The sequence below is a fragment of the Desmodus rotundus genome, chromosome 13 (genome assembly GCF_022682495.2).
Source record: "Desmodus rotundus isolate HL8 chromosome 13, HLdesRot8A.1, whole genome shotgun sequence".
NCBI lineage: Eukaryota > Metazoa > Chordata > Mammalia > Chiroptera > Phyllostomidae > Desmodus > Desmodus rotundus.
In genome coordinates, this window is record NC_071399.1 from 28,340,254 (window position 1) to 28,353,557 (window position 13,304).

The 13,304-nt window shown below is 45.6% G+C and overlaps 2 protein-coding genes across 2 annotated transcripts in view; one reads left to right on the top strand and one right to left on the bottom strand.

Annotated features, from left to right (window-relative positions):
* The window catches only part of PCID2 (PCI domain containing 2), a 23,533-nt gene extending 21,797 nt beyond the window's left edge, over positions 1-1,736 (top strand). Inside the window, exons 13-14 of the mRNA XM_024578901.3 lie at positions 58-181; positions 543-1,736. Of these exons, the coding sequence (XP_024434669.2) occupies positions 58-181; positions 543-632 (214 nt within the window). The 3' untranslated portion in view covers positions 633-1,736. The remainder of the gene's footprint in view (positions 1-57; positions 182-542) is intronic.
* PROZ (protein Z, vitamin K dependent plasma glycoprotein) lies at positions 1,114-12,311 on the bottom strand. Its single transcript, XM_024578990.4, has 9 exons — positions 12,210-12,311; positions 11,669-11,832; positions 9,671-9,695; positions 8,957-9,070; positions 7,799-7,930; positions 7,119-7,204; positions 4,319-4,436; positions 2,354-3,478; positions 1,114-1,317 (listed from the first exon to the last, which is right to left on the bottom strand). The coding sequence occupies exons 1-8, from the start codon at positions 12,268-12,270 to the stop codon at positions 2,964-2,966; spliced, it is 1,215 nt and encodes a 404-aa protein (XP_024434758.2). The 5' UTR covers positions 12,271-12,311; the 3' UTR covers positions 1,114-1,317; positions 2,354-2,963.
* Between the last annotated feature and the right edge of the window lie 993 nt (positions 12,312-13,304).

Below are 13,304 nucleotides of genomic sequence, written 5' to 3' on the forward strand. Positions count from 1 at the left end.
CCTTGAAGTAGTTGCATCCGTAGGTGACTAGTGTGGGCCTTTGTTTGCCTCTTGCAGGTACTTGTTACTCAAAACACACCAGTTGTCTCTGGATGCTTTTCTGGTTGCCTTGAAATTCATGCAAGTGGACGACGTGGACATCGATGAAGTTCAGTGTATTTTGGCCAACCTGATATACATGGTGCGTGAGCTCCTTGGTTCAGTTTAGGACTTGGCCTAGAATGTGAAGCTTTGATGAGTGTCGTTAAAAATGTTACCAGGTCCTTTGCTTTTGTGAAGGCGTTTGCTGGTAGAACTAATTTTACCCCAGGAAATACCATGATATTCAAAGGGTTTTATAGGGGGTATGGGTGGGTGGGTATAATATATATTTATATATTTTCCATATATGTAATTATTCATTGTCAGGTCATTGCCTTATGCATTATGCATTATGATTGGGTCAGAATGCTTATGCCACAGGACTAAGTAATTAACTCACTCAGCATCAGTGATGTGACTGAGAAACATAAGCCAACCAACCCTCTGTTTCTCTCCTACAGGGTCACATTAAAGGCTATATATCACACCAGCACCAGAAGCTAGTGGTTAGCAAGCAAAACCCATTTCCTCCGCTGTCTACAGTGTGTTGAATGAATGAACAGTCCTGAGAAGGAGTATGTTCCTCTAGTTTTTATCCTACTGATGAACTCAGTACTTGGCCGTGATGTTATTTTCTACAGCAGGAATTTGTTTGGGGCTCTTTCCCCAGGGATGTTGAGTCTGAGTTTGCCGGCATACGCAGATGCCTTGAAGTTCCCTCATCACTCAACTAACGTCGACCTCACGGGGACTTGGAATTCCTTTTGCAGATGTAGCAGACACCTCCTTTGGCTCTGGAGTGTTGCTGAAACCTCTGTGAAGGAGGCTCTGTCTCCAAGGCAGCTACAGTTTACTTCTCATAAGAGTTATTCATACATAGAACTTTGTAACTTTTCATATTATTTGTTGTATTAAAAATGCTTTCTGAGTTTATACAAATGATATATTTTTTATTATATCTTCCTGGAAACCAAATTTTGCTAAGACTAAAATTCATTCTTGTTCACCCATTGCCCTTACCATTAGTCTGTGTTTGATTAGCATATTTATTTTTTATTGTATTTTTTCCATTACCATGTAATCCCCTTGTACCCCTTTCCTCTTGCAATCACCACATCATTGTCCATGTCCATGAGTCCTTTTTCCTTTTTGCTCAATCCGTCCATGCCCTAACCTTCTCCCCACCCAGCATATTTATTCTTGCCAAAGTCCTTTCAGAGAAATGGGCCAGGGTACCTGCAGATTGAAAAAAAAGAAAGTTTTATTCTGGGGTTAAAATATAATAATAGAAATGAAAGAGAGATGTAGTACGTTTAAGACCTATCGGGCTTAAACATCTGAATTGTGTTTAATTCCCTATATTTCACTCAAAAGAGTACTTAACTCACATTTTTAATCCCTTAAAAAAAAAATCCCCTCCACTCTTCCACAAGTGTGTGTAACAAGGCCCCAGCAGAGCCCCATTACCCCAACACGTGCTCCTGGAGTCAGAGCTGCCCGCTCTCCGCCCGTCTGCTGGTTCACAGAGCAGTCAGCCCGTAGAAGCTCCTTTATTTCACTCACGGAAACTGGGGGACTGGAAATTTTATGCCTGTAGTTGAGCAGTTTTGCTACTTTCTTAAGAGTTAAGAGATTAAAAGTGAATATCATTTCTATTTGCTCTCACTTTTCATTTTGGCCCTCACTTTTCTTTTTCAAACTCGGACCCCCACGTGGAGCTCGGATCTGCAGGGAAGCGCAGTTTTGGGCTGAGTTCTATCTTTCTACTTGTGTTGAAGCTGCAGTCTCCATGACGACAATAGAAAATCACCATGGTTCAACACTTTTAATTCTTAGCTCAGCCCTGTTTGGTAGACGCTGTTACTATTCCATTTACAGCCCAGGGGAGGTGTTAAATAACTGAGAGTCAGCTGGCTGGTTCAGGAGCAAAATTGAGAGGCTGAGCGCTGGCCCTTATCCAACAGGTCCCTGGAACCTGTCCGGGAGGTTTCTCTCCATGGAAGTGCCTCTCCAAGCACAAAGCCCTGTTCAGAGGCCCCTGTCTCCTTTTAACCTCTCTTGTGCTTCCTGATTCTTTCTCTAGAACTATGTAACATATCCCTCTCAATGTTATTTTCTTCTCCCATGCTGACTCTCTTCCTGGTTGCTTCTTCCAGCACCAAGCAATGCTTTCACTCGCACAAGCAATCGATGAACCTGGCACAACTATGAGGTCATTCTTTGTCTATATCTAGCAGTTCATAGAAGCCTTCATCCCAAAGACATAACTTACTAAGCATGTGTGTGTTGTTAGGCTGAGCCACGGTCATTGACTTGATAGTATCAGGAATCATTAGACTTGGGAAAGGAGAGGATTTGAAGAAACTGGGCAGTTATGACTGACACAGGTTTTTGTTGTTCAGTGTATCTCCCATTCTCTTAGGGTGTCTGTTCAGGTAAAAAGTCCCAAGGAAAGAACTTTCCACAGTACTCAGTAATGCTTCCATAAGCCAGTGATTTTCAGCCTGTTTCATCTCGTGGCACACAAACTAATCACCAAAAGTCTGCAGCACACCACAAAATAGATACGTTTGCCAATCTGACAAAAACCAATTTTGATTCATTCACACAAGATGGCTATTGTGTTGCTGTTGACATTTTTTATTTAACATCTGAGGGGTAAGAGGCCAGTGCTCCTGACCAAACAGTCGGTTCCTGCATGCTTTAAAAGTCCCTGTGGCGCACCGGCTGAAAGTCACGGTCATAAGCAGTAACCGGCGGTGTGTAGACGCAGCTGAGCTGAGGCAGTCACACCGTTCTGCTGTGAAATTTTAACTCCATGCTTGCAGTTAAAAGGGGCAGTCCCACCACATCCTGTGTTCCTTCTGATTAGCCGGGCTCAGTCACTTCATGATTTGTCTAAACCAGAGTGAGTATCTTGAAACCTTGGTGAGAAGAAACTCCTGTCCATCCTCTTCTGTGGGCGCTGAGCACAGAATCCCTGTCAGAAACCAGGTGCCCTTGTGTTGTCTGGCGACCACACTGCCCTCCACCCACCGCACCCCTGCAGGCGCTGCTGCTCTCTCGCAGTATGTCCTGGTTGTGACTGTCACGTTGAGGGCTCCGCCACACTCCTCGCTGTCCATGTGCGTGACTGGCAGCTGCACCTGAGCATCGCCCAGCTCGGAGCCATTGAGTGTCCAGCCAATGAGGAGGCCCCACGTCCTGGGGATGAGGACGCCCTCTGCGAAGTCGCTCTCGGGCATACAGATGGGGAGCCCCATGTCTGGGCACTGCACGTGCAGCTCCAGCTCCAAAAGCGAAATGTCATTGTCCCCCGTCTCTTCTTCATACCTCATGTGCACGTGGATGCGCTTCACCTTTATCGTCAGTGGGTCCTTGCTTGCCCTGTGAAAACCTGAAATAAGGGACAATCACTGGTTTCTGAAGTCTGATTTTCAAGGTTTCAATAAGAAGAGACTAATTCCTTCGCTATCGTGACGAGGCAGAGGCCGGGCACAGTGAACTGCCATGGCTAATGGCAGGGATCCCCTTTCTCCACCGATCATCACAGAATGAAGTGTTTTAACTGATTCCCAGTACTCTTTCTAAAAAATCAAAGTGACTTATTTTGGTGAAATGGTCAAAAAAGTAGGGAGAAATTATGAGGAACTTCTTCAAGCTGACCAAAATTGGGCCGGTTAGAAGTAGTTTTTCAGGTTGACATTTTGTTGACTGAAAAATAGTCAAAAATGAGGAGTAAAATATGTTCAGGTTCTTCGGAGTCATTACAGAGTGCTTCCCCAGACTATCATGGGAACTATGTGACCTCCCTACAGCATAGAAATTACTGCCCATTCTCCACGGATGAGAAACTAGGGACAGACAAGGGAGGTGGTGAGCCCCACATCACAGCCATGGTCTTGGGTGACAGGGGAATCTGAACCCAGATCTTCCGACTTTTAGTCAGTTACCTGTCTTTGCCACAGCCACTCCATTTCCGTGTCAAATTAACTTACATTTTTGCTGGCCGTGGTTTCCTCAGACGGAATATTAGCATTTGCCTGCGTGTTACGCCTAGACTCGCCACCAGGTATTTTACACGTGCTTTCTCATATTATAAGTATCTCAGTAGTATTGAAGCTAAATGCAGTTGTGTTGCATTAAAAACAAAATTCTAGCTTAAAATTTTTCATTCTATGTAGGATAGTGTTTGTTTCCCGTGTGCTCTTACAAAAGCAAGTGCTGAGGTACTCACTTGTTTTCACACTGATATTTCTGTGCAACAGTGAACACCTGGCCGTTGTCAGCACAAAATTTTCGTGTATTATAACGCCACCACAGAAGTCTTCTCCTTTGGAATCTGTTAGTTTTACCTAAAAGACCAAAGCAGACAATAAATGCCCAGTGACAGCTGGCAGGGCTGGGGCGGCACAGTCCGTGGTTAAGACACGGGCCCGAGGACAGCCGTGGAGGGCGTATCCGCTGAAGGTGCACGAGGCCGTGACAGCAAAGATGGACCCTGCACCTGGGAGCAGCTACGACACCAAGCGATTCCAGCCAGTAAGCCAACAAAGGAGCTAAAATGGAATCATAAAAAGTGTGTAAGTAATCCAATAGAAGGCAGAAAAATGGAAAATGGAAGAACAGATGCGTGGGAAAAATAGAAAACCAATAGCAAAATTATGAATTTATGCCTATGTAAATAAGTATAAAATGATCTAAGGACCCCAATTAAAAGGCAAGGGATTTGTCAGATTGGATAAAACTGAAAGCCAACTCTATATACTGCCTATAAAAGGTACTTTAAATATAAATATAATTTACAAGTAAAAGATGGGGGGGGGATTACGTGTTAACACTAAGCAGTAGTGTTAACACCAGATGGGAGATTTCAGAGCAAAGAACATTATCAGGGATATAAAACATAAAATGTGAGATTATTTTCAGGATTAAATGGAATAAAACATGTACCCTTATAGCACAGGCGCTGGCTCAAGAAATGTTAATTATGGTTTTTATAGCTTAGTAAAATGAAAACTGCTGAGCAAAGTGAAAGTTTTTCAAATTTAATGTGGCCTCATTTCTGGGAATCTTAAGTGCTTATAAACAATAGTTGCCATTTACTGACCACCTGCATACGTCAGGTACATTTTCTCTAATCCCCACTGCAACTCTTGCATTATTACATTTACTTTATAGATGGTATGAAACCAAGTTTGAGGGAAGATGGCATTTGCAGCGTTAGTCCGCTAGACTTGTAATAAAAAGCAGTGGGACACAGTGCCAATTTCTTATCTAGAATGTAAGAAACGAGTTGTAAAGATAACTTTCAACTTTACATCCTAGGCCAATTAACTCAGTTAAATAACTTAAGAACTATTTATTGTGCCAGAGTAAAAATCTCATAGTATTTAACTTTCCCGAATCAGTGTGTCTCAGAATGTGTTTGATTTGTGCGGAGAGAATGCTCACCTCGCAGGTAATAGCTCCCAATCCCACTGCTTCCACGGATGAAAGTGGCACCCGCAATTCCCCTGGTGGCACTGGGAGACTAAAGATGCGCGTTGGCAGAACGAGACCACCAGTGTCATTTGTGAAGGTTGGACTGCACACAGTCCTTCATCAACCCCTACCCGCCTGCCCCCAGCGTTCTGAGGCTTGCCTAGTGCGCTGATGGGCAGATGACAATAATAATGCGAGTGTGAATAATGGGTCTTAGAAAGCTTAAGGAGAAGAAGCAGCTGAAGATAAAGTTCACCAGCTGAAAACCCGACCATTCTGGTGTTGTCCCTTTCCATCATTTATCTCCACTCAGTCTCCTTTCAAATCTGGATAATTAGAGTAGTCACTGAGCTCTGTTCAATTTTCTGTCCTGGCCTCCACATGACAGCCAAGTGCCCCTGCTGGCTACACTGGCTTGTAGGCATCAGGCGGAAGTAAAAATGTCAGATACAACACACGCGAGGCTTATTACTCACAGATGCTCTAGAGAACCTTCTAAAGCTGGGCCGTCCAACATGGTAGTCACATGCGGTTACTGAGCACTTGAGATGTGACTGGTCTAAATTAGGATGTTCTCCAAGTGTAAAATATACCCCAGATGTCAAAGATTTAGTAATGGAGAAAAGATGTAAGTATCTCAATTTTTTATATTCATTACATGTTGAAATAGTAGTATTTAGACTTACTGGAGTAATTAAGTATTATCCAAAACCAAGTCATCTGTTTTACTTTCACTACTACGACTAGGAAATTTCAGTTTCATGTGCGGCTTACATTGTGTTTACATTGACAGGGCTGTTCTGAAAGTATTTCAGGTAGAAGGAGATGACCTGCATTAGAGGCAAGGAAAATGGAAGCCATAAGTAAATTAAAACCCATATTGGTGGTGTAAGCCATACTAACAAAAATAATACCTATTTCATGGAGTTACTAAAGAAGAAAAGAATAAAGTACTGGTTAAAATAGCAGATGAGCCTAGTGTGAGGTGCTTGAAATAATTTGGGGGGCGGGGAGTGAAAGTACTAACTTTATATGTTAACAAGTTAAAGTGAATGTTTAAATGTCAAGAGTGACCATTCAATAGAAAAATAACAGAATGTTTAGCTTCCAAACCAGTCAAGGGAGGAAACTGGAAAATAACAAAAATGGATGCCAAAGAAGAGAGAATTTCTGCCCACAGTGGAGCCGGATTTCCAGCGAGGTGGTCGGGGAGTGGAGCCTGTGTCCTTAACTCCGGCCACCTGCCTTTCCCCACAGTCACTCACCGGACCCCGTGTCAACTCATCCGCCTAAATGCAAGTTCAGGATGCCTGTGTTCCGAGAAACGACACTGGGAACAGTTTCTGAACTCCAGACAGCTGAAGTTGTGCCTTCAGCATGAGAAAGTGCTCTGAACTATGACGTTGAGGTTGGTAAATAGTTCACCTAAATCATCAGGATGCTTCTTTCACTTAGTCGTTATGTTTCTATCTGATGGGCAAAGAAGGTGGAAATGACAAGCAGGATGAAATCTGTAGCAAAAAGGTGAAAAATGCTTATAAAACGTTTGTTACCTGCCACGGGAAAATCTGGAGATTCCGCGTGCTTTTCTGCATTGCCACGACGCACTCAGAGCTCAGGGCTCCGCACGCACACTTCTCTTCATTGGTGGCGACGACAGAAGAAAAGTCAGTGCCTTCCAAACTGAACATCGGGTTTTCTCTGCTGGAGTGGCGCTAACTACCTGAACCTGATTTCCTTCTTTTTCAAAGAGTTTTGTTTATTTATTTTTAGAGAGAAGGGTAGGGAGGGAGAGAAACATCAATATGTGGTTGCCTCTCACATGACCACTATTGAGGACCTGGCCCGCAATTCAGGCATGTTGCCCTGACTGGGAATTGAACTGGCGACCTTTTGGTTTGCAGGCCAATGCTCAATCCACTGAGCCACACCAGCCAGGGCTCAAACCTGATTTCTTAATGTCCATTATTCTGAGCTAACGCGTGGACACAGAGTGAAGTTAAATCACCTGCTCTCGGTCCCGTGGTTTCGCTAAGATACTGCTGTGACCCAGGCAAGCTCCCGCATGGAGGCAAGGAGGGCTGGCCAAGGAGGCATGGTAACGCCTCCTCTCCTGGAGAAGAGGTGGCTTTTCAAACCTTACTGTAGGAGAAGGAGCTGGGTGTGGATGGGAGCCAGCTGGGCAGGAAGGAGCGAGACCACCTTTTCCCATTTCTCACTGATTGCGACTCACCGTGTGGGATGCATGACTTGTGGTCTTGGCCCAGTTTATACCCCTTTGCACAGCTGCACATGTAGGAGTTCTCTCCCGGGTGGCAAAAGTGTTGACATCCATCAGTCCTCAATGGGTGACATTCATTTTTAGCTGGAAAAAAACAACCAAAAATGGAAAACCAGGAGTTCTGACATGGAAATAGTTGCTTTTTAATTTCCTTGTGCCTTGGGGTTCTGGCTTTTTTCAGTCCAAACATTCTCATTCTTTTCAGACTTTTGGCTCCTCGTATGAGCATTCCTCACGCTTCCGCATTTGGGAATGAGCAGGGAGAAATCAAAGGTTCAGTGAGTGGCACCCTTGCGCTTGTGCTCAGAAAAGGTCACTGGGTCACGGAAGTACATGCACATGTATTGCAAGGCATCTGTCCGTTTTCCTAACTGTGTGTGCTCACTTGTGGCCATCTTCCACTTCCTGCTGCAGTCCAGGTAGGGATGTGTGTGTGTTGGGGGGGTTCTGTGTGACCCCGCACGGGTGGTTGAGCAGCTGGGGTGGGGGAAGGAACAGGTGGGGTGAAAGTCAAAACCTCCCTTCAGCACGTGTCAGGTTTGAGATGTCGCAAAACGTTATGTGGGGCTCTCAAGGTGGCAGTTAGCATAAAAGCTGGACTTCAAGGAGAGGTCTGGGCTGGAAATATTTTCCCCCCTAAAATTGACTCTGTATTGACCAAAAGCATTGAAAGGAGTAAGTGAATTTATTTCTATACCTGATAACTACTGATAGGAAATTGGTTTCTGCCCATCCCACAATTAAATTTTGCATTTAATTTATTTGTATTTAAGGAACATTGGTTCCCATGCCTGCCTCTGAGCCAGTCTGTGTGTGACTCCCCCTCACGGACTGGCCCCCAGAGCCCCTCTCTCCTGCCTGGGATGGGTCCAGTTCCAGGGATTCTCAAGAGTAGATCGTAAATGGTTTAGGTGGGGGTGGGGGTGGGTTTGGGAGGACGAGGAGGAGGCTCCAGGCTGTGGGAACTGTAAGGAGGTGTGTTTGGAAGGTAGGAGGGCCAGGCACAGAATGATTTATAGTGGAGAACTGGGTTGGGACTAGATTCCCACAGGCACCCTTTGCTCACTCCTGGGAGCCCATCACTGTGAGGTTGGCGGGACGGAGGCTTACCAAAGGCGCAGTCCCTGCCCTCATAGCCTGAGGGGCAAGTGCAGGTGTAGCTGCGGATGTTGTCGTGGCAGGACCCGTTGTTGAGGCAGGGCTGGGAGAGGCACGGGGAGCCACCTGCCAAGAGGGTTGTGAGAAGCTTGTGCAGGTGGCATCACCTGGGCTCTCCTGACACCCCCGGACCCTGCCACCCAGGACACCAGGAGGCTGGATCGGACTGCCAGGTGCACCTCACAAGTCCCCAGGGGCCCACCAGCCCATGTGTGCCCACGATGCTTGTTTCAGTTTCCTCCCTTAGCCTCCCTCTTTCTTTGCTGAGCAACCTCCATGACTGACTGTCCCTGGCTGCCTCAGCTCCTCGCCTAATCCCCTGTGTTCATCCCTTCAGCCCCAGTCTCTGGGAGCTCCTCCTGCAGGGGCGTGCAGCTTGCCCTCAGATTAACCAAGTTCTGATCTGCCAGCAAGAGGCCTCAGGGAGCCTGGGAGGCCACAGGAATGAGAGAAGCTGCTCGGCATGGCGGGCCCCTGGCCTCTGCCACCCAAGCCCACAAGAGAGTTTCTCCCTGACCCTGGCATGACCTTGGGAACTTGCCCACCCTTGTGCTTGTCCTCAGGGACTGTCCAGGTACCGAAGGTTTGAAATGTGGAATGCCTTACCTCATCTTAAGGAAAAAGAAGAGGAAACCATCCTTGCAAGAGTTGAAGAAAACCACTTACCCATGTACCTTTCCCAAAAGTCATCCTGTAAAATGAAAAGTGTTACAAATAGATTGTTTTTTAATATTTTCTCCTGTAGATTGGCTTAAAGATAAGAAAATGTTTATTTTATCCACTTAATAGGAAAATACTGGTTGAAACAAAGTGCAAAATTCTTTACTAAATACCCTATTTGATATATATATGAAACATCCTATTTCACGTGCATTTACTGTAACCTATTTAAGGAAGGAGAAATAATGGTCTGTGACGTGGTACAAGCGTCACCGCCACGGCCTCCCAAGGCCTCTTTCCTGCCTCCCGGGCAGTCTTTGTTAGTGCCCTTGCTCTACAGAGTGCCCTTTTTTATAAGCCAATGAAGCAGCAGTTAAAAAGTCAAAAGTGTGTATGTGTGTGTGGGAGGCTAGCTTGGGTGCGGGTATCTAAACTCAGGAGAATTACTCGGAATTAAGGCCTAGGAAGTAAACCAGTGATTGCATCTCCCTAATCACGCTTGGACTCGGGACAGCCTGAGTAATGTCACAAGTGCAGATTAAGCAGTTTTCCGGCTGGACCTAGAGGGCATCACACTGAGTGATAAGTCAGACCGACAAAGGAATACTGAATGATTTCACTTATGTGTGGGATCTGAAGGACAAAACACATGAACAAACAGCACAGAAACAGACTCACAGATACAGAGAACAGACTGATGGCTGCCAGACGGGTGGGGGTGGGGGGACTGGGTGAGGAAGGGGAAGGGATTAGGAGTACAAATGGGTGGTCACAGGACAGTCGTGAGGATGTAAAGCACAGCGCGGGGACTACAGTCAATAATACTGTGATAACTATGTGTGGGGTCCGGTGGGCACTACATTTATCGGGGGGATCACTTCGTCAATTGTATAAACGTCTAACTACCACGCTGCACACCCGAAACTAATATAAAATAATGCTGAATGTCAACAGTAATCGAAAAATAAAAATCCCCCCCCAGTTTTCCCTTTGCCAGAAAGTTCGAGTTGCTCCTAGTCTTATTAAAGATGATCTATTTCGGAAGAGTGCCCTCATCTACAAGTGTGTAAGAAATGATTTTTAGAATATTTTAAAAACACTCCCTGACCGGTTGGCTCGGCTGGTTGGAGCATCGTCTTGTGCACTGAAAGGCTGTGGGTTTGAGTCCCGCTCAGCGTGCATACACAACTTTTCGGACGGACCCCGGTCAGAAGCAACCCGTCAATGTTTCTCTGTCTGTCTGTCTGTCTGTCTCTCTCTCAATCCCTCTCCCTGCTCCCCTTTCCTCTCTCTTTAAGAGCAATGAAAAAATGTCCTCGAGTGAGGATAAAGCATAAAAATAAAAATATTTAAAAAATATATTAGAGAAACAGGTTGATAATTTATTCAGAATAACTTTAAATAGTGCTGCTTTTATATGTAAAACTAGGAAACCTTTATTCAATATTTTACTTTTCTGAAATACTTACAAATATTCAGCCTGTCAGGTTTGACTTACTTCTCTATCTTCCGATAAGCTTATGAGTAAGTAAGAACGGTTTGCCTGTATTATTTACAGTATACATGTAGCCACTTTTTATTCAAATTACAGATCATGAGAGTGTTTCTTACTATGCAGGCACTCTAGAGAAGATTTTTGTTTCTTAAAAATTTGTTGATAGATTAACACAATTAAGTCTATTAAAAATATCAAATTCTGTCAGAGTGTTGACAAGCCGAGTGGCGTTTGTGATGAGTAAATGTAATTACTGTGCTAATTTGCTTAATCAGAAGAAGAGTTCAGGGGTACGGAACTGAGATAATATCCAAGTCCCCTACTTAACTAGATGCGGAAAATCATTTTACTTCTCTGTTTCCTCATCTGTAAAATCAGGATTAAGTCAACCTCACGAGTAAGTAAACCAGTTGTGAATGTAGCTTTGTCTCTTTGAGAAATTGTGCCCTCGAAGGCAGCAGCGGTTTGAATGATCAGAAAGCATGTGAGTTCCCGGTGGGGGTACATACAGTGCTCACGTCATTTTCAAATACTTCTCTTGCTTCTTCATAGGCACAAATCTCTTCATAACATTCTTTTTCCAAATTTCCCTGAAAGAGCTCTTCCAAAAGATAGGAGCCAGCACGCTTCCATCTTACTAGAACTTCGTTTGCTTTTGAGGTAGAAAGAAAGACTACGGAGCAAGATAAGAATGTAGATGCTGTCAGCATGGATGGGCTTCCCAAAGATTTGCGATGCCTGCTTCCTGGGGGTCAGAGTACATGGTGCTGTGACGACCTGACTTCTGCCTGTGGACTGGCCGCCACCTTTCCTGTCCCCACCAGACCAGGCTCAACTTCCCTCATGTCTGATTCTTTCTGGGGATCTCTTCTGGGAGGACCCCAAGGGACACCATTTCCAACATATTTGTCACGAATGATAAAGAGACCAGGAGGACTCTTTTGGGAGCTGAATTAAGACCTGCTGGTCACTCAGGGGCTCCTCTATCCTTGGAAAAGCCCCCCAACCAAACCCACACTGTCCAGGAGGACACGAGCAGCAGACACCAACCTGAGGGCTCCGCGGGGTAGAGGACCAGGAGGAACAGGAGCAGCTGGACACAGCCCGCCATTCTGATCGCAACCCAGGGACAGGTCTGCAAACACAGGGGCCAAAGTCCATCCTGGGCTGGCTCACAGTTCAGCAGCTGCTTTGAATGACCACCAGCCCCAAATTGTGGTTCCAAGCAGGAGACAGAAGCCAAAAGTGAGAAAAGTGTTTTCCGCCAGGAGGACATTTCACAGGGAATTTTACTGCATAAATTCACTGTTCTAAATATATTCTTCAGTTTTGCATTTCTCTGTTTAAGACAAAGATGGAAATGGAAAGGCAGAGAAATGAAAAGCCAAAGCAAAGAGGGCCTTGGGGAGGTATTTAGGAGACAGAGAACTGGGTAGACTTCTTGGGGGTGAGGCCAGGTGGTCCTGTCTGACGCAGACCCTGGCCAGCAGGACCCTGTGTTGTGGCGGCAATACAAATACACACGGACTACAGAAATCCTGTGGAAAAAAAGGGGCTGCGCTGCCGCTCTCTAAGTCAGAGAGAGGGCCCCGAGACCTGCCCCCCTCCCCCACAGGCTTTTATTGCTTTTCTGGGCACATTACATCGAGGATGGTCCTCATTTACTATGCACAGGTTCACTGTAGGTGATCACCTTTTACAGACAACAAAGGAAAGAATGTTGCTGATTACTTCAAAGAGAAGGATGTTACAGCTCAAGGGGGAAAGTGGTCAAACAGGTTACACTCCATACTTGGGAGGTTTAGCACAGATTTTAGGAAGTTAAAGATAGTAAACATTTGCTGCCTCAATTCAGGGTGAGGGAGTTTTAGCAGGAGCAAGCCTCATAGCAGTCTAGGTACAATGCAGGCCTGATTCCCCACGGGAGAACCTATCTGCGGGCGTGGGTTCTGCCGACCGAAACTTGCTCCCCACTGGCTTTTCTGAGTGGGGGCTGGGCCACATTTCCCACTCTTGGAACGGTTCCCCATACCTGTCCAAGGAAATAGGGTGATAGACCTAGAGAGAGCAACCTGTCCTCAGGCCCGTGTGTGCAGCCTGAGTGACAAGCATGGGCTGGCTTCCTCCCGGAGCAGCCTGGGGGTG